This window comes from Procambarus clarkii, chromosome 55 (assembly GCF_040958095.1).
Source record: "Procambarus clarkii isolate CNS0578487 chromosome 55, FALCON_Pclarkii_2.0, whole genome shotgun sequence".
In the NCBI taxonomy this organism is placed as follows: Eukaryota; Metazoa; Arthropoda; class Malacostraca; order Decapoda; family Cambaridae; genus Procambarus; species Procambarus clarkii.
In genome coordinates, this window is record NC_091204.1 from 33,894,833 (window position 1) to 33,920,693 (window position 25,861).

Here is a 25,861-nt window from a genome sequence, read left to right on the forward strand (position 1 = left end):
TAGAGTGACCTTCGCCACCACACAAAGGACAGAGAGAGACAGTCCTGGAGCAGCGGAGGGCACCATGCCCAAACCTCCAGCACTTGTTGCAGAGCCGAGGAGAAGGAATGAACTCCTGGACAGAGCACCTGGCACCAGCAAGAATGACAGAGGGTGGAAGGGTCCTACCATCAAAGGTAATCTTCACAACCCGGAGGGGTTGACGGCGACTACCACAAGGGGGACGAGTAAACGTGTCCACCTGGAGAATAGAATGGCCCTGGGCAGCAAGGATATGTCGAATATCGTCGTGGCAGTCACGCAGGTCCCGAACACCGGTCGCAACATAGGGCGGGAGCAAAATAGTGCCAACACTGGCATTCAACTGAGCGTTCTTCGAGACCCGAACAGGGGTCTTGCCAAGGCAGGATAAGGCAGCCAAGCGGGAAGCAGCATCCTGAGAAGGAGCAGCAACGACACGTGTACCGAGACGAGTGGGGTTGAAAGTAATGGAGGCATCCACGGAATCAACGAGATGTCGATGGAGGGAGAAATCGTCAGGAGGCGCAGAATCAAGAGGGAGGAGATCAAAATATTTGGCCCACGAAGCGGGACCAAACAAGGCTTGATAGGTAGCAGAACTGGAAGGAACCGAGCGAGGGCGGCCGTGATGAGGACGGCGGTGAGAACCCCCAGAGAGAGAGGGGTTAAAAGGCGCAGTAGTTACAACTAGAGAAGGAGCCGCGCCAGGGGACGAGGTAGTCACCACTGGGGGCCTGGGGCTCGACCCAACCACAGAGGAGGGAGGGGAGCCAGGGGAAGGAGTCAGAGAGGCCAAAGGAGGAGCAAGGTCGGGGCCCAATGCAGCGGAGGCTACAGAGCCCGGTCTTCCAATACGGACCAACTCGGGGGCTTGGTCGCCCACCCCACGAGCCTGAGAAGGTACACCAGAAGCAGCCGAAACAGGGGTTATCATCATGACGAAAAGAAGAATTCATTCACGAATGTGCCCCCACACCCACCATGGAGCCACAATTAGAGGCAGGACACCCAACAAGAAGCTATCGCCGATCTTGCCGGGGCCTCCTAGGGGTGCGTCGTGAGTATACGCCCCACAAACGCCACCTTAAGAAACCGACAGTCCGTCGAGATCGGGTTCAGTGACGAAAGGGGGATTGACAATAAAAGGTTCCCCTCGCTCTCGCTGTCGGGTACTACAGTTCTACAGGTGCAAGAGTATGCCTCCTCAAGCACCCGGGCGTCAAAATAGAAGAAGTCCAAGGAAAGAACCAGAACGAGCAAAAGGTCGGCAGGAAACGGCAAGCAGATAGGAGAAGAGAGGGGAGAAAAACGAAACAGAAGGAAAAGGAAAAGATGCCCAGCAGAATTGGAGAGGACGGCAGCAGGAGCAAAAGGCTAGAAAAGGACAGAGGACTGTCCCAAGGAGCATCACACTCCGGCAGCCGTCCACTAAGCCCCCACACGGCGACAACGAGCTGAGCGGGGAGGGGGGTATGTTGGAAGTAGCTTGTAATATTAAATGGAATGTAATTTTTGCCAATGATAATAACTCTTGTATAAAATTTGTGTCGATCCCATCCCATGTTGGAGTTGGAAAACATGACTTTGTAGATCGATTGGCCAATGAGGCTTGTAGGAAAGAAAACATTGATTATGACTTTGGACTATGTAATGCAATTATTAATAACATACAAATTAAAGAAATTACTTCAGATTTAGAAGAACTAAGAAATGCCCAGAGGCCTGAAAGCTGCAGTATTAAGAGTTATGACAAGTTTTGTAATAATAGGTATTTGAATGGTCAGCACAGTAACCGAACCAGGCAGTGTGATGTAGTCATTGCGCGAATTCGCCTTGGCTATAGACACATCTGGCAGGTTAGTGAGGCTGAGCCACTACCAGAATACTCAGATTGTAAATTCTGTGATAAACCTTTAATGCATTCACTAGAACACTATATTGTTGAATGTGAAACCGTAAAGGCCTTTAGACCTCCTGGCCTCTTGTACCACCAACTGTGTAAATATTTTATTGACTCAGGTGTTCTGGACGACATCCTAACAATTTATCCAAAATTTGCTTGTCCATTTTAAAGAATGAAGAACAATTTTTATTTATATCACTTCTAAGCTGCATCACTTATGAACCATCCCTGCTCTTGTGTGGCAGTGCACAATAGAAAGTTGTTTTCACATATCCATACATTAAAACATTGATTGTAACCATTATATATATGTGCTTCAGCCTACAGTTTAGACCTATTGTCTTATGTATGACCCTCTGTCCTGCATGACAGTGAATACCAGCATTATCCTCACTTTAATAAGACTTTATCAAAATCTTCAGATTAGGCAAAATTGTAATTATTTTTGTCTATAAAGATGTTAATAATAATAATCAACTGAGAAAATCAAAGAGTGACCGCCCAGAGCCATGCTGGCCGGGAGCGACACTGTATCCACCTCTATGAGTCAGCTGACTCCTCTCTTTCAAATATCTCAAGCTCATATACAGACATATCTCGATCAAGAACTCCTAATTCATATATCAACAAAATAAAGACTATAATACACAACCTTACATAATAATACATATCAATAATTCAGTACATTAAAGATTATATCATGATATAAAAATATGTGAACAAAGAATTCATATTGGCAAGACATGGTAACACTGGCGGGAGAGGGGAGGAGGGGTTAAGAGAGGATTTCAAGACGTCTGCCAGCCAGCCATTATACATAAGTATACATGAATACAATATAAAGTATATATATATAAAACATTTGTATCAAAACCATGTTTATGTGGTATACATCTCACAGTGCCAAAATCTAATTTAATGTTAGAGGACAATGTAATGAACAATAATGAAAGGGAAATTACACAGTATACATGACAGTAATACATCCGAGACTTAAATTTATACATTCTCCATCATAGTTCACATAATATTTCCTATACAGCATTATGTAGCATTCCATAATATAAGTATATACGGATGTTTTTCAAGCTACATGACATTAGGCTACTGCTATTCACTAGACTTCTAATATATATCCACAAATACATGGCAAGGACTTATAGTACAAATATATATAATATACATAGATATATATGGAATACATTGGCAATACACATTTAATACTAGTGTGTTGTCGAAAAAAGAATAACTACATAAATTAATATTCATGACACTAGGCTAATCAGCCAAGACATCACTATACAGTTTGAGCACATCATACACCAGCTACAGTATGATCATACTGGTGTATGTGTGGTCATAACCTCACACCCATATGGTAATATCACAACACACCATGGACCAGAATGGTAATATCACAACACACCATGGACCAGTATGGTAATATCACAACACACCATGGACCAGTATGGTAATATCAACACACCATGGACCAGTATGGTAATATCACAACACACCATGGACCAGTATGGTAATACCACAACACACCATGGTCCAGTATGGTAATACCACAACACACCATGGTCCAGTATGGTAATACCACAACACACCATGGACCAGTATGGTAATATCACCACACCATGGTCCAGTATGGTAATATCACAACACACCATGGACCAGTATGGTAATACCACAACACACCATCGTCCAGTATGGTAATATCACAACACACCATGGACCAGTATGGTAATACCACAACACACCATGGTCCAGTATGGTAATACCACAACACACCATGGACCAGTATGGTAATATCACCACACCATGGTCCAGTATGGTAATACCACAACACACCATGGTCCAGTATGGTAATATCACAACACACCATGGACCAGTATGGTAATATCACAACACACCATGGACCAGTATGGTAATATCACAACACACCATGGTCCAGTATGGTAATATCACAACACACACCATGGACCAGTATGGCAATATCACAACACACCATGGACCAGTATGGTAATATCACAACACACCATGGACCAGTATGGTAATATCACAACACACCATAGTCCAGTATGGTAATATCACAACACACCATGGTCCAGTATGGTAATATCACAACACACACCATGGACCAGTATGGTAATATCACAACACACCATGGTCCAGTATGGTAATATCACAACACACCATGGACCAGTATGGCAATATCATAACACACCATGGACCAGTATGGTAATATCATAACACACCATGGTCCAGTATGGTAATATCACAACACACCATGGACCAGTATGGTAGTATCACAACACACCATGGACCAGTATGGTAATATCACAACACACCATGGTCCAGTATGGTAATATCACAACACACCATGGTCCAGTATGGTAATATCACAACACACCATGGTCCAGTATGGTAATATCACAACACACCATGGACCAGTATGGTAATATCACAACACACCATGGACCAGTATGGTAATATCACAACACACCATGGACCAGTATGGTAATATCATAACACACCATGGTCCAGTATGGTAATATCACAACACACCATGGACCAGTATGGTAATATCACAACACACCATGGACCAGTATGGTAATATCACAACACACCATGGACCAGTATGGTAATATCATAACACACCATGGTCCAGTATGGTAATATCACAACACACCATGGTCCAGTATGGTAATATCACAACACACCATGGACCAGTATGGTAATATCACAACACACCATGGACCAGTATGGTAATATCATAACACACCATGGTCCAGTATGGTAATATCACAACACACCATGGTCCAGTATGGTAATATCACAACACACCATGGACCAGTATGGTAATATCACAACACACCATGGACCAGTATTGTAATATCACAACACACCATGGACCAGTATGGTAATATCACAACACACCATGGACCAGTATGGTAATATCATAACACACCATGGTCCAGTATGGTAATATCACAACACACCATGGACCAGTATGGTAATATCACAACACACCATGGACCAGTATGGTAATATCACAACACACCATGGACCAGTATGGTAATATCACAACACACCATGGACCAGTATGGTAATATCACAACACACCATGGTCCAGTATGGTAATATCACAACACACCTGAGTGATTGTGATATAACTGTGATAGTATGGTGGTGATATAGCAGTGACAGTAAGGTATTGGTGTTGTAGCAATGATAGTGATATATCAGTGAATGTAAGGAGGAAAAATATCAGTGTGAGGTGATAATGCAGAGAAAGTGAAATGATGTTGGTGTAGCAGTGACAGTGTTATGTGATAGTGAGCTGTTGGTGATATAACAGTGACAACAGCTGTCATATAGTGACACCAACAATTTGTTACTCAACATGGTCAGTATATGACCCCAAGTGTGGGGCCTGAGGTGATGGTGATATATAGAGGTGATAGTGAAGCTATAGTGATACAGCAATGATAGGTTACAGTACTGAGAAGATATAGCATTGATGGTGATACAGCCGTGATTGTCAGGTATATGATACCAAAGTGTTAAACACCAAGGATAGTGAAGTTATGATGATATAGTGATAAAGGTCTGTCCTTAAACTACATTGTCATCAAAACACGCAGTTCAGGGTGATGCAGGAGTGGTGGTGATGATGGTGGTACAGTGAACTAGAGAGGCAGCACAACACCACAGTAGTGATGGTACAGTGAACTAGAGTGGCAGCACAACACCACAGTAGTGATGGTGGTGGTACAGTGAACTAGAGTGGCAGCACAACACAACAGTAGTGATGGTGGTGGTACAGTGAACTAGAGTGGCAGCACAACACCACAGTAGTGATGGTGGTGGTACAGTGAACTAGAGTGGCAGCACAACACCACAGTAGTGATGGTGGTGGTACAGTGAACTAGAGTGGCAGCACAACACCACAGTAGTGATGGTGGTGGTACAGTGAACTAGAGTGGCAGCACAACACCACAGTAGTGATGGTGGTGGTACAGTGAACTAGAGTGGCAGCACAACACCACTGTAGTGATGGTGGTGGTACAGTGAACAAGAGTGGCAGCACAACACCACAGTAGTGATGATGGTGGTACAGTGAACTAGAGTGGCAGCACAACACCACAGTAGTGATGATGGTGGTACAGTGAACTAGAGTGGCAGCACAACACCACTGTAGTGATGGTGGTGGTACAGTGAACAAGAGTGGCAGCACAACACCACAGTAGTGATGATGGTGGTACAGTGAACTAGAGTGGCAGCACAACACCACTGTAGTGATGGTGGTGGTACAGTGAACAAGAGTGGCAGCACAACACCACAGTAGTGATGATGGTGGTACAGTGAACTAGAGTGGCAGCACAACACCACAGTAGTGATGATGGTGGTACAGTGAACTAGAGTGGCAGCACAACACCACAGTAGTGATGGTGGTGGTACAGTGAACAAGAGTGGCAGCACAACACCACAGTAGTGATGATGGTGGTACAGTGAACTAGAGTGGCAGCACAACACCACTGTAGTGATGGTGGTGGTACAGTGAACTAGAGTGGCAGCACAACACCACAGTAGTGATGGTGGTGGTACAGTGAACTAGAGTGGCAGCACAATACCACAGTAGTGATGGTGGTGGTACAGTGAACTAGAGTGGCAGCACAACACCACAGTAGTGATGATGGTGGTACAGTGAACTAGAGTGGCAGCACAACACCACAGTAGTGATGGTACAGTGAACTAGAGTGGCAGCACAACACCACAGTAGTGATGGTGATGGTACAGTGAACCAGAGTGGCAGTACAGCACCACAGTAGTGGTGGTACAGTGAACTAGAGTGGCAGCACAACACCACAGTAGTGGTGATAGTGAACTAGAGTGGCAGCACAACACCACAGTAGTGATGGTGATGGTACAGTGAACTAGAGTGGCAGCACAACACCACAGTAGTGATGGTGGTGGTACAGTGAACTAGAGTGGCAGCACAACACCACAGTAGTGATGGTGGTGGTACAGTGAACTAGAGTGGCAGCACAACACCACAGTAGTGATGGTGGTGGTACAGTGAACTAGAGTGGCAACACAACACCACAGTAGTGATGGTGGTGGTACAGTGAACTAGAGTGGCAGCACAACACCACAGTCCACCACAGTCACCTCCGTAATGTCACTGTGGTTGACTGCTGCCCTCACCACATCCAGGCCGCTCACCACATCACCGAAGACATTTGGCCACTGGTAAACCTGGTCGTCCCTGGTGGTGATGATGAACTGGGCACTCGTGGGACTCTCCGACACCCACCAGCACGACACAGCTCCTGCCCGGCCTGACCTCCGGTACTGCCCCTGGAGGTCAGGCAGCAGTCGAGCTCCTCCCTTACCATCATTACTCTCGTAGTCTCCGCCCGCCACCCACTCCCCCGACTGACCCTTGCCCCACACCCGCAACAGTTTAGTGTTGCGGTAGGTGTGGCCCCGCTGGCCCGTACACAACAACACAAACTGTCTGGCCAGCGGAGTGTCAGGGGTCAGCCGGATGGTGACCCGCCCTCTTGTTGACCCCGCCCACCCGAGGTCAAGGAACGCCAGGGTGCAGGAGGGCTCCAGCACGCCCACAACCTCACTCTCCTGCAGAAAATGAAATAAATCATGCTGATAACTGTACAACAAAATGTTATCATATTAGTTATCATAACTCAGTAAATCAGTAATGTCAGTAAGACTAGTGGGTGTAATAAAGTAACCTGGAGGGTGTGAGCGTCGGCGGGCGTAGGCTGACGCAGGAGTGAGTGGAGGTACAGCTGTCCGTCTTGTAGAGTTATCCTGGCGGAGCGGCGGCCATCTTGGTCTTCCTGGACGGCCAACACCCGGCCAGCCTCCACCAGCCTCTTGACGGGCTTCCTCTTCCTGCGGAGGTCCTCAACCTGTGGACAGTGTCAGCCCCATTATCACCTGTGGTCAGTGTCAGCCCCATTATCACCTGTGGTCAGTGTCAGCCCCATTATCACCTGTGGTCAGCGTCAGCCCCATTATCACCTGTGGACAGTGTCAGCCCCATTACCACCAGTGGGCAGAGTCAGCCCCATTATCACCTGTGGTCAGTGTCAGCCCCATTATCACCTGTGGTCAGTGTCAGCCCCATTATCACCTGTGGTCAGTGACAGCCTCATTATGCTGGACCTGTAGCTCCAGCACCCCCCCTCCTGGCAGGGGGGCTGGTGCTGGACATGTAGCTCCAGCTCGCCCCCTCAACTGGAAGGGGGTTGTGGTGGACCTGTAACTTTAGCCCCCCTCTACTGGCAGGGGGGTTGGTGCTGAACCTGTAGCTCCAGCCCCCTCTACTGTCAAGGAGATGGTGCTGGACCAATAGCTCCAGCCCCCTCTACTCTCAGGGGGTTGATGCTGGACCTGTATCTCCAGCCACCTCTACTGGCAGGGGGTTGATGCTGAACCTGTAGCTCCAGCCCCCTCTTTACAGGCAGGGGGGTGGGGATGGTCCTGGACCTGTAGATCCAGCCCCCCTCGTCTGGCAGGAGGTTGGTGCTGTAGCTTTAGCTCCAGCCCTCCTCTACTGGCAGGGGGGGGGGTGGTCCTGCACCTGTAACTCAAGCACTCCTCTACTGGCAGGGGGTTGGCCCTGGATCTGTAGCTCCAGCCCCCCTCTACTGGCAGGGGGTTGGTGCTGGACCTGTAGCTCCAGCCCCCCCTCTACTGGCAGGGGGTTGGCACTGGACCTGTAGCTCCACCCCCCTCTACTGGCAGGGGGTTGGCCCTGAATCTGTAACTCCAGCCCCCCTCTACTGGCAGGGGGTTGGTGCTGGACCTGTAGCTCCAGCCCCCCCTCTACTGGCAGGGGGTTGGTGCTGGACCTGTAGCTCCAGCCCCCCCCTATCTACTGGCAGGGGGTTGGTGCTGAACCTGTAGCTCCAGCCCCCTCTACTGGCAGGGGGTTGGTGCTTGACCTGCAGCTCCAGCCTCTTCTATTGGCAGGGGGATGGTGCTGGACCTGTAGCCCCTGCCCCCCTCTACTGGCAGGGGGTTGATGCTGGACCTATAGCTCAAGCCCCCTCTCTACTGGCAGGGGGTTGGTGCTGGACCTGTAGCTCCAGGCCCCCTCTCCTGGCAGGGGGTTCCTGCTAGACCTGTAGCTCTAGCCCCCCCCCCCCCACCTCTACTGGCCGGGGGTTGGAGATGGACCTGTAGCTCCAGCCATCCTCTATAGCCAGGGGGTTGGCCCTGAATCTGTAGCTCCACTCCGCCCTCTAATGACAGGGGGTTGGTTCAGGACACGTAGCTCTAGCCCCCTCTACGGGAAGGGTGGGGTTGGTCCTGAACTTGTAACTCCAACCCCCCACTACTGGCAGGGGGATGGTGCTGGACCTGAAGCTCCAGCCCCCTTCTACTGGCAGGGGGTTGGTGCTGGACCTGTAACTCCAGCCCCCCCTCTAATAGGAGGGGGGTTGGTGCTGAACCTGTAGCTCCAGGCCCCCTCTACTGGTAGGGGGTCGGTGCTGGACCTGTAGCTCCAGCCCCCCTCAACTGGCAGGGGGTTGGTGCTTGACCTGCAGCTCCAGCCTCCTCTACTGGCAGGGGGTTGATGCTGGACCTGTAGCTCTAGCTCCCCTCTACTGGCAGAGGGGTGGTGCTGGACCTATAGCTCCAGCCCCCCCTCTACTGGCAGGAGGTTGGCCCTGGACCTGTAGCTCCAGCCTTCCCTCTACTGGCAGGAGGTTGGCCCTGGACCTGTATCTCCTGCCCCCTCTACTGGCAGGAGGTTGGCGCTGGACCTGTAGCTCCAGCCCTCCTCTACTGGCAGGGGGTTGGTGCTGGACCTGTAAGCTCCAGCCCCCTTCAACTGGCAGGGGTTTGGTGCTGCACCTGTAGCTCCAGCCCCCCTCTACTGGCAGCGGGTTGGTGCTGGACCTGTAACTCCAGCCCCCGCCCCTCTACTGGCAGGGGGTTGGTGCTGGACCTGTAGCTCCAGCCACCCCTCTACTGGCAGGGGGTTGGCCCTGAATCTGTAGCTCTAGCCCTCTCTACTGGCAGGGGGTTGGTGCTGGACCTGTAGCTCTAGCCCCCCCTCTACTGGCAGGGGGTTGGTGCTGGACCTGTATCTGCAGCCCCCTCTACGGGCAGGGTGGGGTTGGTCCTGGACCTGTAACTCCAGCCCCCCTCTTCTGGCAGGGGGTTGATGCTGGACCTGTAGCTCTAGCCCCCCCTCTACTGGCAGGGGGTTGGTGCTGGACCTGTAGCTCTAGCCCCCCCTCTACTGGCAGGGGGTTGGTGCTGGACCTGTAGCTGCAGCCCCCTCTACGGGCAGGGTGGGGTTGGTCCTGGACATGTAACTCCAGCCCCCTCTACTGGCAGGGGGTTGGTGCTAGACCTGTAGCTCCAGCCACACTCTACTGGCAAGGGGTTGGCCCTGAATCTGTAGCTCCAGCCCTCTCTACTGGCAGGGGGTTGATGCTGGACCTGTAGCTGCAGCCCCCTCTACGGGCAGGGGGTTGGTCCTGAACCTGTAACTCCAGCCCTTCTCTGCTGGCAGGGGGTTGGTGCTAGACCTGTAACTCCAGCCCCCCTCTACTGGCAGGAGGTTGGTGCTGGACCTGTAGCTCCAGCCCCCTCTACTGGCAGGGGGTAGGTGCTGCACCTGTAGCTCCAGCCCCCCCCCTCTACTGGGAGGGGGTTGGTGCTTGACGTGTAGCTCCAGCCCCCCTCTACTGGCTGGGGGTTAGTGCTGGACCTTTAGCTCCAGACCCACACTACTGGCAAAGAGTGGGTGCTGGACCTGTAGTTCCAGCCCCCCTCTACTGGCAGGGGGTTGGTGCTGCACCTGTAGCTCCAGCCCCCCTCTACTGGCAGGGGGTTGGTGTGGGATCTGTAGCTCCAGCCCCCTCTACTGGCAAGATGGGGGGGGGGGGGTTGGTGCTGGACCTGTAGCTGCAGCCCCACACTACTGGCAAACGGTGGGTGCTGGACCTGTAGCTCCAGCCCCTTTTTGCTGGCAGGGGATTGGTCCTGGACCTGAAGCTCCAGCCCCCCTCTACTGGCAGGGGGGGGGGGGTTGATGCTGGACCTGCAGCTCCAGCCCCCCTCTACTGGCAGGGGATTGGTGTTGTACCTGTAGCTCCAGCCCCCCTCTACTGGCAAGGGGTGGGTGCTGGACGTGTAGCTCCAGCCCCCCTCCACTGGCAGGAGGTTGGCCCTGGACCTGTAGCTCCAGCCTTCCCTCTACTGGCAGGGGGTTGGTGCTGGACCTATAGCTCCAGCCCCCCTCTACTGGCAGGAGGTTGGTGCTGGACCTGTAGCTCCAGCCCCCTCTACTGGCAGGGCTTGGTGCAGGGCTAGTAGTTCCAACCCCCCTCTACTGGCAGGGGGTTGGTGCTGGACCTGTAGCTCCAGCCTTCCCTCTACTGGCAGGGGGTTGGTGCTGGACCTATAGCTCCAGCCCCCCTCTACTGGCAGGAAGTTGGCCCTGGACCTGTAGCTCCAGCCCCCCCTCTACTGGCAGAGGGGTGGTGCTGGACCTGTAGCTCCAGCCCCCCTCTACTGGAAGGGGGTTGGCCCTGGACCTGTAGCTCCAGCCCCTCTCTACTGGCAGGGGGTTGGCGCTGGACCTGTAGCTCCAGCCCTCCTCTACTGGCAGGGGGTTGGTGCTGGACCTGTAGCTCCAGCCCCCCTCTACTGGCAGGGGTTTGGTGCTGGACCTGTAGCTCCAGCCCCCCTCTACTGGCAGCGGGTTGGTGCTGGACCTAAAGCTCAAGCCCCTCTCTACTGGCAGAGGGGTGGTGCTAGACCTGTAGCTCCAGCCCCCCCCCCTCTACTGGCAGGGGGTTGGTGCTGGACCTGTAGCTCCAGCACCCCTCTACTGGCAGGAGGTTGGCCCTGGACCTGTAGCTCCAGCCCCCCTCTACTGGCAGGGGGTTGGCGCTGGACCTGTAGCTCCAGCCCCCCTCTACTGGCAGCGGGTTGGTGCTGGACCTAAAGCTCAAGCCCCCCTCTACTGGCAGAGGGGTGGTGCTGGACCTGTAGCTCCAGCCCCCCCCCCCTCTACTGGCAGGGGATTGGTGCTGGACCTGAAGCTCCAGGACCCCTTCTACTGGCAGATTGTTGGTGCTGGACCTGTAGTTCCAACCCCCCTCTATTGGCAGGGGGTTGGTGCTGGACCTGTAGCTCCAGCCCCCCTCTACTGGAAGAGGGTTGGTGCTGGACCTGTAGCTCCAGCCCCCCTCTACTGGAAGAGGGTTGGTGCTGGACCTGTAGCTCCAGCCCCCCTCTACTGGAAGAGGGTTGGTGCTGGACCTGTAGCTCCAGCCCCCCTCTACTGGCAGGGGGTTAGTGCTGGACCTGTAGCTCCAGCCCCCCTTCTACTGGCAGGGGGTTGGTGCTGGATCTGTTGCTCCAGCCCCCCCCCCTTTACTGGGAGGGGGTTGGTGCTTGACGTGTAGGTCCACCCCACCTCTACTGGCAGGGGGTTGGTGCTGGACCTGTAGCTTCAGCCCCCCTCTACTGGCAGGGGGTAGGTGCTGGACCTGTAACTCCAGCGCCCTCTACTGGCAGGGGGTAGGTGCTGGACCTGTAACTCCAGCCCCCCTCTACTGGCAGGGGGTTGGTGCTGTCCAGCCCCCCCTCTACTGGGAGGGGGTTGATGCTGGACCTGTAGCTCCAGCCCCCCTCTACTGGCAGGGGGTTGGTGCTGGACCTGTAGCTCCAGCCCCCCTCTACTGGCTGGGGGTTGGTACTGGACCTGTAGCTCCAGCCCATCTCTACTGGCAGGGGGTTGGCCCTGGACCTGTTGATCCAGCCTTCCCTCTACTGGCAGGGGGTTGGTGCTGGACCTGTAGCTCCAGCCCCCTCTACTGGCAGGAGGTTGGCCTTGGACCTGTAGCTCCAGCCTTCCCTCTATTGGCAGGTGGTTGGTGCTGGACCTGTAGCTCCAGCCCCTCTCTACTGGCAGAGGGGTGGTGCTGGACCTGTAGCTCAAGCCCCCCTCTACTGGCAGGGGGTTGGCGCTGGACCTGTAGCTCCAGCCCTCCTCTACTGGCAGGGGGTTGGTGCTGGACCTGTAGCTCCAGCCCCCTCTACTGGCATGAGGTTGGTGCTGGACCTGAAGCTCCAGCCTCTACTGGCAGGGGTTTGGTGCTGGACCTGTAGCTCCAGCCCCCCCTCTACTGGCAGGAGGTTGGTGCTGGACCTGTAGCTCCAGCCCCCCTCTACTGGCAGGGGTTGGTGCTGGATCTGTAGCTCCAGCCCCCCCCCCTCTACTGGGAGGGGGTTGGTGTTTGATGTGTAGCACCCGGCTCCCCCTCAACTGGCAGGGGGTTGGTGCTGGACCTGTAGCTCCAGACTCCTCTACTGGCAAGGGGTGGGTGCTGGACCTGTAGTTCCAGCCCCCCTCTACTGGCAGGGGGTTGGTGCTGCACCTGTAGCTCCAGCCCCCCCCCCTCTCCTCGCAGGGGGTTGGTGTTGGACTTGTAGCCCAAGCCCTGCTCTATTGGCAGGGGGTTGGTGCTGGACCTGTAGCTACAGCCCCACACTACTGGCAAGGGGTGGGTGCTGGACCTGTAGTTCCAGCCCCCATCTACTGGCAGGGGGTTGGTGCTGCACCTGTAGCTCCAGCCCCCCTCTACTGGCAGGGGGGTTGGTGTTGGACTTGTAGCTCCAGACCCCTCTACTGGCAGGGGGTTGGTGCGGGATCTGTAGCTCCAGCCCCCTCTACTGGCAGGATGGGGGGGGGGGGGTGCTGGACCTGTAGCTCCAGCCCTCCTCTACTTGCAGGGGGTTGGTGTTGGACTTGTAGCTCCAGCCCCACACTACTGGCAAGGGGTTGGTGTTGGACCAGTAGCTCCAGCTATCCTTCTACTGGCCGGGGGTTGGTGCTGGACCTGTAGCTTCAGCTATCCTTCTACTAGCCGGGGGTTCGTGCTGGACCTATAGTTCCTGCCCCTCTTCTACTGGCAGGGGGTCGATGCAGGACCAGTAGCTCCAGCCCCCCTTTACTGGCAGGGGGTTGGTGTTGTACCTGTACCTCCAGCCCCCCCTCTACTGGCTGGGGGATGGTGCTGGACCTGTAGCTCCAGCCCCCCCCCCTCTACTGGCAGGGGGTTGGTGCTGGACCTGTAGCTCCAGCCCCCCCCCCTCTACTGGCAGGAGATTGGTGCTGGACCTGTAGCTCCAGCCCCACTCTACTGACAGGGGGATGGTGCTGGACCTGTAGATCCAGCCCCACTCTACTGACAGGGGGATGGTGCTGGACCTGTAGCTCCAGCCCCCCCCCCTCTACTGGCAGGGGATTGGTGCTGGACCTGTAGCTCCAGCCCCACTCTAATGACAGGGGGATGGTGCTGGACCTGTAGCTCCAGCCCCCCCCCCTCTACTGGCAGGGGGTTGGTGCTTGACCTGCAGCTCCAGCCTTTTCTATTGGCAGGGGGATGGTGCTGGACCTGTAGCCCCAGCCCCCCTCTACTGGCAGGGGGTTGATGCTGGACCTATAGCTCAAGCCCCCTCTCTACTGGCAGGGGGTTGGTGCTGGACCTGTAGCTCCAGGCAGGGGGTTCCTGCTAGACCTGAAGCTCTAGGCCCCCCCCCCCCCACCTCTACTGGCAGGGGTTGGAGATGGACCTGTAGCTCCAGCCATCCTCTATAGCCAGGGGGTTGGCCCTGAATCTGTAGCTCCAGCCCCCTCTACTGGCATGGGGTTGATGCTGGACCTGTAGCTCTAGCCCCGCCTTTTACTGGCAGGGGGTTGGTGCTGGACCTGTAGCTGCAGCCCCCTCTACGGGCAGGGTGGGTAGGTCCTGAACCTGTAACTCCAACCCCCCTCTACTGGCAGGGAGATGGTGCTGGACCTGTAGCACCAGCCCCCTTCTACTGGCAGGGGGTTGGTGCTGGACCTGTAACTCCAGCCCTCCTCTACTAGGAGGGGGGTTGGTGCTGGAACTGTAGCTCCAGCCCCCCTCTACTGGCAGGGGGTTGTTGCTGCACCTGTAGCTCCAGCTCCCCTCTACTGGCAGGGAGTTGGCGCTGGATCTGTAGCTCCAGCCCCCCTCTACTGGCAGGAGGTTGGTGCTGAACCTGCAGTTCCTTCCCCCCCTCTACTGGCAGGGGGTTGGCCCTGAATCTGTAACTCCAGCCCCCCTCTACTGGCAGGAGGTTGGTGCTGGACCTGTAGATCCAGACCTCCTCTACTGGCAGGGGGTTGATGCTGGACCAATAGCTCCAGCCCCCCTCTACTGGCAGGGGGGATGGTGCTGTACCTGTAGCTCCAGACTCCTCTACTGGCAAGGGGTGGGTGCTGGACCTGTAGTTCCAGCCCCCCTCTACTGGCAGGGGGTTGGTGCTGCACCTGTAGCTCCAGCCCCCCCCTCTCCTCGCAGGGGGTTGGTGTTGGACTTGTAGCCCCAGCCCTGCTCTATTGGCAGGGGGTTGGTGCTGGACCTGTATTTCCAGCCCCCCCTCTACTGGCAGGGGGTTGGTGCTGCACCTGTAGCTCCAGCCCCCCTCTACTGGCAGGGGGGTTGGTGTTGGACTTGTAGCTCCAGACCCCTCTACTGGCAGGGGGTTGGTGCGGGATCTGTAGCTCCAGCCCCCTCTACTGGCAGGATGGGGGGGGGGGTGCTGGACCTGTAGCTCCAGCCCTCCTCTACTTGCAGGGGGTTGGTGTTGGACTTGTAGCTCCAGCCCCACACTACTGGCAAGGGGTTGGTGCTGGACCAGTAGCTCCAGCTATCCTTCTACTGGCCGGGGGTTGGTGCTGGACCTGTAGCTTCAGCTATCCTTCTACTGGCCGGGGGTTCGTGCTGGACCTATAGTTCCTGCCCCTCTTCTACTGGCAGGGGGTCGATGCAGGACCAGTAGCTCCAGCCCCCCTTTACTGGCAGGGGGTTCGTGTTGTACCTGTACCTCCAGCCCCCCCTCTACTGGCCGGGGGATGGTGCTGGACCTGTAGCTCCAGCCCCCCCCCCCTCTACTGGCAGGGGGTTGGTGCTGGACCTGTAGCTCCAGCCCCCCCTCTACTGGCAGGAGATTGGTGCTGGACCTGTAGCTGCAGCCCCCTCTACGGGCAGGGTGGGTAGGTCCTGAACCTGTAACTCCAACCCTCCTCTACTGGCAGGGAGATGGTGCTGGACCTGTAGCACCAGCCCCCTTCTACTGGCAGGGGGTTGGTGCTGGACCTGTAACTCCAGCCCTCCTCTACTAGGAGGGGGGTTGGTGCTGGAACTGTAGCTCCAGCCCCCCTCTACTGGCAGGGGGTTGTTGCTGCACCTGTAGCTCCAGCTCCCCTCTACTGGCAGGGAGTTGGCGCTGGATCTGTAGCTCCAGCCCCCCTCTACTGGCAGGAGGTTGGTGCTGAACCTGCAGTTCCTTCCCCTCCTCTACTGGCAGGGGGTTGGCCCTGAATCTGTAGCTCCAGCCCCCCTCTACTGGCAGGAGGTTGGTGCTGGACCTGTAGATCCAGACCTCCTCTACTGGCAGGGGGTTGATGCTGGACCTATAGCTCCAGCCCCCCTCTACTGGCAGGGGGGATGGTGCTGTACCTGTAGCTCCAGACTCCTCTACTGGCAAGGGGTGGGTGCTGGACCTGTAGTTCCAGCCCCCCTCTACTGGCAGGGGGTTGGTGCTGCACCTGTAGCTCCAGCCCCCCCCCCCTCTCCTCGCAGGGGGTTTGTGTTGGACTTGTAGCCCCAGCCCTGCTCTATTGGCAGGGGGTTGGTGCTGGACCTGTAGATCCAGACCTCCTCTACTGGCAGGGGGTTGATGCTGGACCTATAGCTCCAGCCCCCCTCTACTGGCAGGGGGGATGGTGCTGAACCTGTAGCTCCAGCCCCCCTCTATTGGCATGGGGTTGATCCTGGACCTGTAGCTCCAGCCCCCGTCTACTAGCAGGGGTTGGTGCTGGACCTGTAGCTCTAGCTCCCCTCTACTGGCAGGGGGTTGGCCCTGAATCTGTAGCTCCAGCCCTCTCTACTGGCAGGGTTGGTGCTGGACCTGTAGCTCTAGCCCCCCCTCTACTGGCAGGGGGTTGGTGCTGGACCTGTAGTTGCAGCCCTCTCTTCGGGCAGGGTGGGGTTGGTCCTGGACCTGTAACTCCAGCCCCCCTCTACTGGCAGGGGGTTGGTGCTAGACCTGTAGCTCCAGCCACACTCTACTGGCAGGGGGTTGGCCCTGAATCTGTAGCTCCAGCCCTCTCTACTGGCAGGGGGTTGGTGCTGGACCTGTAGCTCCAGCCCCCCTCTACTGGCAGGGGTTGGTGCTGGACCTGTAGCTCCAGTCCGCCTCTACTGGCAGGGGGTTGGTGCTGGACCTGTAGCTCCAGTACCCTCTACTGGTAGAGGGTTGGTGCTGGACCTGTAGCTCAAGCCCCCTTCTACTGGAAGAGGGTTGGTGCTGGATCTATAGCTCCAGCCCCCTCTACTGGCAGGGGGTAGGTGCTGCACCTGTAGCTCCAGCCCTCCCCCCCCCTCTACTGGCAGGAGGTTGATGCTGGACCTGTAGATCCAGCCCCCCTTTACTGGCAGGGGGGGGGGGTGGTCCTGCATCTGTAGCTAAAGCACTCCTCTACTGGCAGGGGGTTGGCCCTCGATCTGTAGCTCCAGCCCCCCTCTACTGGCAGGGGGTTGATGCTGGATCTATAGCTCAAGCCCGCTCTCTACTGGCAGGGGGTTGGTGCTGGATCTGTAGCTCCAAGCCCCTCTCCAGGCAGGGGGTTCCTGCTTGACCTGAAGCTCTAGGCCCCCCCCCCCACCTCCACTGGCAGGGGGTTGGTGCTGGACCTTTAGCTCCAGCCTTAATCTACTGGCAGGGGGTTGGCCCTGAATCTGTAGCTCCAGCCCCCTCTACTGGCAGGGGGTTGGCCCTTAATCTGTAGCTCCAGCCCCCTCTAATGGCAGGGGGTTGATGCTGGACCTGTAGCTCTAGCCGCGCCTTTTACAGGCAGCGGGTTGGTGCTGGACCTGTAGCTGCAGCCCCCACTACGGGCAGGGTGGGGTTGGTCCTGAACCTGTAACTCCAACCCCCCTCTATTGGCAGGGGGATGGTGCTGGACCTGTAGCTCCAGCCCCCTTCTACTAACAGGGGGTTGGTGCTGGACCTGTAACTCCAGCCCCCCTCAACTAGGAGGGGGGTTGGTGCTGGAACTGTAGCTCCAGCCCCCCTCTACTGGCAGGGGGTTGGATCTGAACCTGTAGCTCCCGCCCCCCTCTACTGGCAGGGGTTTGGTGCTGGACATGTAGCTCCAGCCCCCCTCTACTGACAGGAGGTTGGTGCTGGACCTCTAGATCCAGCCCCCCTCTACTGGCAGGGTGTTGGTGCTTGACCTGTAGCTCCAGCCCCCTCTACTGGCAGGAGGTTGGTGCTGGACCTGTAGCTCTAGCCCCCCCCTCTACTGGCAGGGGGTTGGTGTAGCTGCCCTGTAGGTGCAGCCCCCTCTACGGGCAGGGTGGGGTTGGTCCTGGACCTGTAACTCCAGCCCCCCTCTACTGGCAGGGGGTTGGTGCTGGACCTGTAGCTCCAGCCCTCCTCTACTGGCAGGGGGTTGATGCTGGACCTATAGCTCCAGCCCCCCTCTACTGGCAGGGGGATGGTGCTGGACCTGTAGCTCCAGCCCCCCCTCTATTGGCATGGGGTTGGTCCTGGACCTGTAGCTCCAGCCCCCCTCTACTAGCAGGGGGTTGGTGCTGGACCTGTAGCTCTAGCTCCCCTCTACTGGCAGGGGGTAGGTGCTGGACCTGTAGCGGCAGCCCCCTCTACGGGCAGGGTGGGGTTGGTCCTGAACCTGTAACTCCAGCCCCCTCTATTGGCAGGGGGTTGGTGATAGACCTGTAGCTCCAGCCACACTCTAATGGCAGGGGGTTGGTGCTGGACCTGTAGCTCCAGCCCCCGTCTACTGGCAGGGGGTTGGTGCTGGACCTGTAGTTCCAGACCTCCCCCCCCTTTAGTGGCAGGGGGTTGGTGCTGGACCTGAAACTCCAGCCCCCCCTCTACTGGAAGGAGGTTGGTTCTGGACCTGTAGCTCCAGTCCCCTTCTACTGGCAGGGGGTTGGTGCTGGACCTGTAGCTCCAGCCCCCCTCTACTGGCAGGGGATTGGTGCTGGACCTGCAGCTCCAGCACCCCCCCCCCTTACTGGCAGGGGGTTAGTGTTGGATGTGTTGACCCAGCCCCCCTCTACTGGCAGGGGATGCTGCTGGACCTGTAGCTCCAGCCCCCCTCTACTGGCAGGGGGTTGGTGCTGGACCTGTAGCTCCAGCCCCTCCTCTACTGGAATGGGGTTGGTTCTGGACCTGTAGCTCTAGTCCCCTTCTACTGGCAGGGGGTTGGTGCTGGACCTGTAGCTCCAGCCCCCCTCTAACCGCGGGGGGTTGGGGCTGGCCTTATAGCTCCAGCCCTCCTCTACTGGCAGGGGGTTGATGCTGGACCTATAGCTCAAGCCCCCTCTCTACTGGCAAGGGGTTGGTGCTGGACCTGTAGCTCCAGGCCCCTCTCCAGGCAGGGGGTTCCTGCTAGACCTGAAGCTCTAGGCCCCCCCCCCCACCTCTACTGGCAGGGGGTTGGAGATGGACCTGTAGCTCCAGCCATCCTCTATAGCCAGGGGGTTGGCCCTGAATCTGTAGCTCCACTCCGCCCTCTACTGGCAGGGGGTTGGTGTTGGACCAGAACACCCCCTCTACTGGCCCTTCTGCCAGTAGAGGGGCTCAAGCCCCCCTCTACTGGCAGGGGGTTGGCCCTGAATCTGTAGCTCAAGCCCCCTCTACTGGCAGGGGGGTTGATGCTGGACCTGTAGCTCTAGCCCCGCCTTTTACTGGCAGGGGGTTGGTGCTGGACCTGTAGCTGCAGCCCCCTCTATGGGCAGGGTGGGGTTGGTTCTGAACCTGTAACTCCAAACCCCCTCTACTGGCAGGGGGATGGTGCTGGACCTGTAGCTCCAGCCCCCCCTCTACTAAGAGGGGGGTTGGTGCTGGAACTGTAGCTCCAGCCCCCCCTCTACTGGCAGGGGGTTGGTGCTGGACCTGTAGCTCCAGGCCCCCTCTACTGGTAGGGGGGTGGTCATGGACCTGTAGGTCCAGCCCCCCCCCCTCCCTCTTCTGGCAAGGGGTTGGTGCTGGACCTGCAGCTCCAGCCCACCCCTCTACTGGCAGGGGGTTGGTGCTGGACCTGTAGCTCCAGCCCCCCCCCCCTCTACTGGCAGGGGGTTGGTGCTGGACCTGTAGCTCCAGCCCCCCCCCCCACTCTACTGGCAGGGGGTTGTGCTTGACCTGCAGCTCCAGCCTCCTCTACAGGAAGGGGGATGGTGCTGGACCTGTAGCTCCAGCCCCCCTCTACTGGCAGGGGGTTGATGCTGGATCTATAGCTCAAGCCCGCTCTCTACTGGCAGGGGGTTGGTGCTGGACCTGTAGCTCCAGGCCCCTCTCCAGGCAGGGGTTCCTGCTTGACCTGAAGCTCTAGGCCCCCCCACCTCAACTGGCAGGGGGTTGGTGCTGGACCTTTAACTCCAGCCTTCCTCTACTGGCAGGGGGTTGGCCCTGAATCTGTAGCTCCAGCCCCCTCTACTGGCAGGGGGTTGGTGCTGGACCTGTAGTTCCAGACCTCCCCCCCCCCCTCTACTGGCCGGGGTTGGTGCTGGACCTGAAACTCCAGCCTCCTCTACTGGCAGGGGGTTGATGCTGGACCTATAGCTCCAGCCCCCCTCTACTGGCAGGGGGGGTTGGTGTTGGACCTATAGCTCCAGCCCCCCACTACAGGCAGGGGGTTGGTGCTGGACCTGTAGCTCCAGCCTCCCCCCTCTACTGGCAGGGGGTTGGAGCTGGACCTGTAGCTCCAGCCCCCCCCTCTACTGGCAGGGGGTTGGTAGTGGACCTGTAGCTCCAGGCCCCCTCTACTGGCAGGAGGTTGGTGCTGGACCTGTAGCTCCAGCCCCACTCTACTGGCAGGGGGTTGGTGCTGGACCTATAGCTCCAGCCCCCCTCTACTGGCAGGGGGGGTTGGTGTTGGACCTGTAGCTCCAGCCCCCCATCTATTGGCATGGGGTTGGTCCTGGACCTATAGCTCCAGCCCCACTCTACTGGCAGGGGGTAGGTGCTGGACCTGTAGCGGCAGCCCCCTCTACGGGCAGGGTGGGGTTGGTCCTGAACCTGTAACTCCAGCCCCCTTCTATTGGCAGGGGGTTGGTGATATACCTGTAGCTCCAGCCACACTCTACTGGCAGGGGGTTGGTGCTGGACCTGTAGCTCCAGCCCCCGTCTACTGGCAGGGGTTGGTGCTGGACCTGTAGTTCCAGACCTCCCCCCCTTTAGTGGCAGGGGGTTGGTGCTGGACCTGAAACTCCAGCCCCCCCCCCCACTGGAAGGGGGGTTGGTTCTGGACCTGTAGCTCCAGTCCCCTTCTACTAGCAGGGGGTTGGTGCTGGACCTGTAGCTCCAGCCCCCCTCTACTGGCAGGGGATTGGTGCTGGACCTGCAGCTCCAGCACCCCCCCACCCTCTACTGGCAGGGGGTTGGTGTTGGATGTGTTGACCCCAGCCCCCCTCTAGTGGCAGGGGATGCTGCTGGACCTGTAGCTCCAGCCCCCCTCTACTGGCAGACGGTAGGTGCTGGACCTGTAGGTCCAGCCCCCCTCTACTGGCAGGGGGTTGGTGCTGGACCTGTGGCTCTAGTCCCCTTCTACTGGCAGGGGGTTGGTGCTGGACCTGTAGCTCCAGCCCCCCTCTACTAGCGGGGGGTTGGGGCTGGCCTTATAGCTCCAGCCCTCCTCTACTGGCAGGGGGTTGGTGCTGGACCTGTAGCTCCAGCCCCCCTCTACTGGCAGGGGGTTGGTGCTGGACCTGTAGCTCCAGCCCCCCTCTACTGGCAGGGGGTTGGTGCTGGACCTGTAGCTCCAGCCCACCTCTACCGGCAGGGGGGGGGGGGTTGGAGCTGGACCTGTAGCTCCAGCCTCCCCCCTCTACAGGCAGGGGGTTGGTGCTGGACCTGTAGCTCCAGCCTCCCCCCTCTACTGGCAGGGGGTTGGAGCTGGACCTGTAGCTCCAGCCCCCCCCTCTACTGGCAGGGGGTTGGTAGTGGACCTGTAGCTCCAGGCCCCCTCCACTGGCAGGAGGTTGGTGCTGGACCTGTAGCTCCAGCCCCACTCTACTGGCAGGGGGTTGGTGCTGGACCTGTCGCTCCAGCCCCCCTCTACTGGCAGGGATTTGGTGCTTCACCTGTAGCTCCACCCCCCCTCTGCTGGCAGGGGGTTGGCCCTGAATCTGTAGCTCTAGCCCCCCTCTACTGGCAGGGGGTTGGTCCTGGACCTGTAGCTCCAGCCTCCCCCCTCTACTGGCAGGGGATTGGTGCTGGACCTGTAGCTCCAGCCCCCTCTACTGGCAGGGGGTTGGTGCTGAACCTGTAGCTTCAGCTCCCTTTTACTGGCAGGGGGTTGACCCTGGATCTGTAGCGCCAGCCCTCCCCTCTACTGGCAGGGGGTTGGTCCTGGAAATGAAGACTCCAGCCCCCCTCTACCGGCAGAGGGTTGATGCTGGACCTGTAACTCCAGCCCCCTTCTACTGGCAGGGGGATGGTGCTGAACCTGCAGTTCCTTCCCCCTCTCTACTGGCAGAGGGTTGGTGCTGGACCTGTAGCTCTAGCTCCCCTCTACTGGCAGGGGGTTGGCCCTGAATCTGTAGCTCCAGCCCCCTCTCCTGGCAGGGGATTGGTGCTGGACCTGTAGCTCCAGCCCCCTCTACTGGCACCGGGTTGATGCTGGACCTGTAGCTCCAGCCCCCTCTACTGGCAGGGGGCAGTTGGTCCTGGACCTGTAGGTCCAGCCCCCCCCCCCTCCCTCTTCTGGCAAGGGGTTGGTGCTGAACCTGTAGATCCAGCCCCCCCCCTCTACTGGCAGGGGGTTGGTGCTGGACCTGTAGCTCCAGCCCCCCCCCCCTCTACTGGCAGGGGGTTGGTGCTGAACCTGTAGCTCCAGCCCCCTCTACTGGCAGTGGGTTGGTGCTTGACCTGTAGCTCCAGCCTCCTCTACTGGCAGGGGGATGGTGCTGGACCTGTAGCTCCAGCCCCCCTCTACTGGCAGAGGGTTGATGCTGGACCTATAGCTCAAGCCCCCTCTCTACTGGCAGGGGGTTGGTGCTGGACCTGTAGCTCCAGGCAGGGGGTTTCCTGCTAGACCTGAAGCTCTAGGCCCCCCCCACCTCTACTGGCAGGGGGTTGGAGATGGACCTGTAGCTCCAGCCATCCTCTATAGCCAGGGGGTTGGCCCTGAATCTGTAGCTCCAGCCCCCTCTACTGGCAGGGGGTTGATGCTGGACCTGTAGCTCTAGCCCCGCCTTTTACTGGCAGGGGGTTGGTGCTGGACCTGTAGCTGCAGCCCCCTCTACGGGCAGGGTGGGTAGGTCCTGAACCTGTAACTCCAACCCCCCTCTACTGGCAGGGAGATGGTGCTGGACCTGTAGCTCCAGCCCCCTTCTACTGGCAGGGGGTTGGTGCTGGACCTGTAACTCCAGCCCTCCTCTACTAGTAGGGGGGTTGGTGCTGGAACTGTAGCTCAAGCTCCGCTCTACTGGCAGGGAGTTGGCGCTGGATCTGGAGCTCCAGCCTCCCTCTACTGGCAGAAGGTTGGTGCTGAACCTGCAGTTCCTTCCCCCCCTCTACTGGCAGGGGGTTGATGCTGGACCTATAGCTCCAGCCCCCCTCTACTGGCAGGGGGGATGGTGCTGGACCTGTAGCTCCAGCCCCCCTCTATTGGCATGGGTTGATCCTGGACCTGTAGCTCCAGCCCCCGTCTACTAGCAGGGGGTTGGTGCTGGACCTGTAGCTCTAGCTCCCCTCTACTGGCAGGGGGTTGGCCCTGAATCTGTAGCTCCAGCCCTCTCTACTGGCAGGGGTTGGTGCTGGACCTGTAGCTGCAGCCCCCTCTTCGGGCAGGGCGGGGTTGGTCCTGGACCTGTAACCCCAGCCCCCCTCTACTGGCAGGGGTTGGTGCTAGACCTGTAGCTCCAGCCACACTCTACTGGCAGGGGGTTGGCCCTGAATCTGTAGCTCCAGCCCTCTCTACTGGCAGGGGTTGGTGCTGGACCTGTAGCTCCAGCCCCCCTCTACTGGCAGGGGTTGGTACTGGACCTGTAGCTCCAGTCCGCCTCTACTGGCAGGGGGTTGGTGCTGGACCTGTAGCTCCAGTCCCCTCTACTGGAAGAGGGTTGGTGCTGGATCTGTAGCTCAAGCCCCCTTCTACTGGAAGAGGGTTGGTGCTGGATCTATAGCTCCACCCCCCTCTACTGGCAGGGGGTAGGTGCTGCACCTGTAGCTCCAGCCCCGCCCCCCCCCCTCTACTGGCAGGAGATTGGTGCTGGACCTGTAGATCCAGCCCCCCTCTACTGGCAGGGGGGGGTTCTCCTGCATCTGTAGCTAAAGCACTCCTCTACTGGCAGGGGGTTGGCCCTGGATCTGTAGCTCCAGCCCCCTCTACTGGCAGGGGGTTGATGCTGGACCTATAGCTCAAGCCCGCTCTCTACTGGCAGGGGGTTCCTGCTTGACCTGAATCTCTAGGCCCCTCTCCACCCACACCTCCACTGGCAGGGGGTTGGTGCTGGACCTTTAGCTCCAGCCTTCCTCTACTGGCAGCGGGTTGGCCCTGAATCTGTAGCTCCAGCCCCCTCTACTGGCAGGGGGTTGACCCTGAATCTGTAGCTCCAGCCCCCTCTACTGGCAGGGGTTGGTGCTGGACCTGTAGCTCCAGCCCCCTCTACTAGCGGGGGGTTGGTGCTGGCCTTATAGCTCAAGCCCTCCTCTACTGGCAGGGGTTGATGCTGGACCTGTAGCTCTAGCCGCGCCTTTTACAGGCAGGGCCGGGTTGGTGCTGGACCTGTAGCTGCAGCCCCCACTACAAGCAGGGTGGGGTTGGTCCTGAACCTGTAACTCCAACCCCCCTCTATTGGCAGGGGGATGGTGCTGGACCTGTAGCTCCAGCCCCCTTCTACTAACAGGGGGTTGGTGCTGGACCTGTAACTCCAGCCCCCCCTCTACTAGGAGGGGGGTTGGTGCTGGAACTGTAGCTCCGGCCCCCCTCTACTGGCAGGGGGTTGGATCTGAACCTGTAGCTCCAGCCCCCCTCTACTGGCAGGGGTTTGGTGCTGGACCTGTAGCTCCAGCCCCCCTCTACTGACAGGAGGTTGGTGCTGGACCTCTAGATCCAGCCCCCCCTCTACTGGCAGGGTGTTGGTGCTTGACCTGTAGCTCCAGCCCCCCTCTACTGGCAGGAGGTTGGTGCTGGACCTGTAGCTCTTGCCCCACCCTCTACTGGCAGGGGGTTGGTGTAGCTGCCCTGTAGCTGCAGCCCCCTCTACGGGCAGGGTGGGTTGGTCCTGGACCTGTATCTCCAGACCCCCTCTACTGGCAGGGGGATGGTGCTGGACCTGTAGCTCCAGCCCCCCTATTGGCATGGGGTTGGTCCTGGACCTGTAGCTCCAGCCCCCCTCTACTAGCAGGGGGTTGGTGCTGGACCTGTAGATCTAGCTCCCCTCTACTGGCAGGCGGTAGGTGCTGGACCTGTAGCGGCAGCCCCCTCTACGGGCAGGGTGGGGTTGCTCCTGAACCTGTAACTCCAGCCCCTCTCTATTGGCAGGGGGTTGGTGATAGACCTGTAGCTCCAGCCACACTCTAATGGCAGGGGGTTGGTGCTGGACCTGTAGCTCCAGCCCCCGTCTACTGGTAGGGGGTTGGTGCTGGACCTGTAGTTCCAGACCTCCCCCCCTTTTGTGGCAGGGGGTTGGTGCTGGACCTGTAGTTCCAGACCTCCCCCCTTTAGTGGCAGGGGTTGGTGCTGGATCTGTAGCGCCAGCCCTCCCCTCTACTGGCAGGGGTTGGTCCTGGAAATGAAGACTCCAGCCCCCCTACCGGCAGAGGGTTGATGCTGGACCTGTAACTCCAGCCCCCTTCTAC

The 25,861-nt window shown here is 57.9% G+C and overlaps 1 protein-coding gene across 1 annotated transcript in view; it reads right to left on the minus strand.

Annotated features, from left to right (window-relative positions):
• Positions 1-5,013: 5,013 nt before the first annotated feature.
• The window catches only part of LOC138352990 (peptidyl-prolyl cis-trans isomerase-like), a 33,214-nt gene continuing 12,366 nt past the window's right edge, over positions 5,014-25,861 (minus strand). Inside the window, exons 2-3 of the mRNA XM_069305654.1 lie at positions 7,690-7,863; positions 5,014-7,573 (exon numbers count right to left, since the gene is read on the minus strand). Coding sequence (XP_069161755.1) covers positions 7,064-7,573; positions 7,690-7,863 — 684 coding nt within the window. The 3' untranslated portion in view covers positions 5,014-7,063. The remainder of the gene's footprint in view (positions 7,574-7,689; positions 7,864-25,861) is intronic.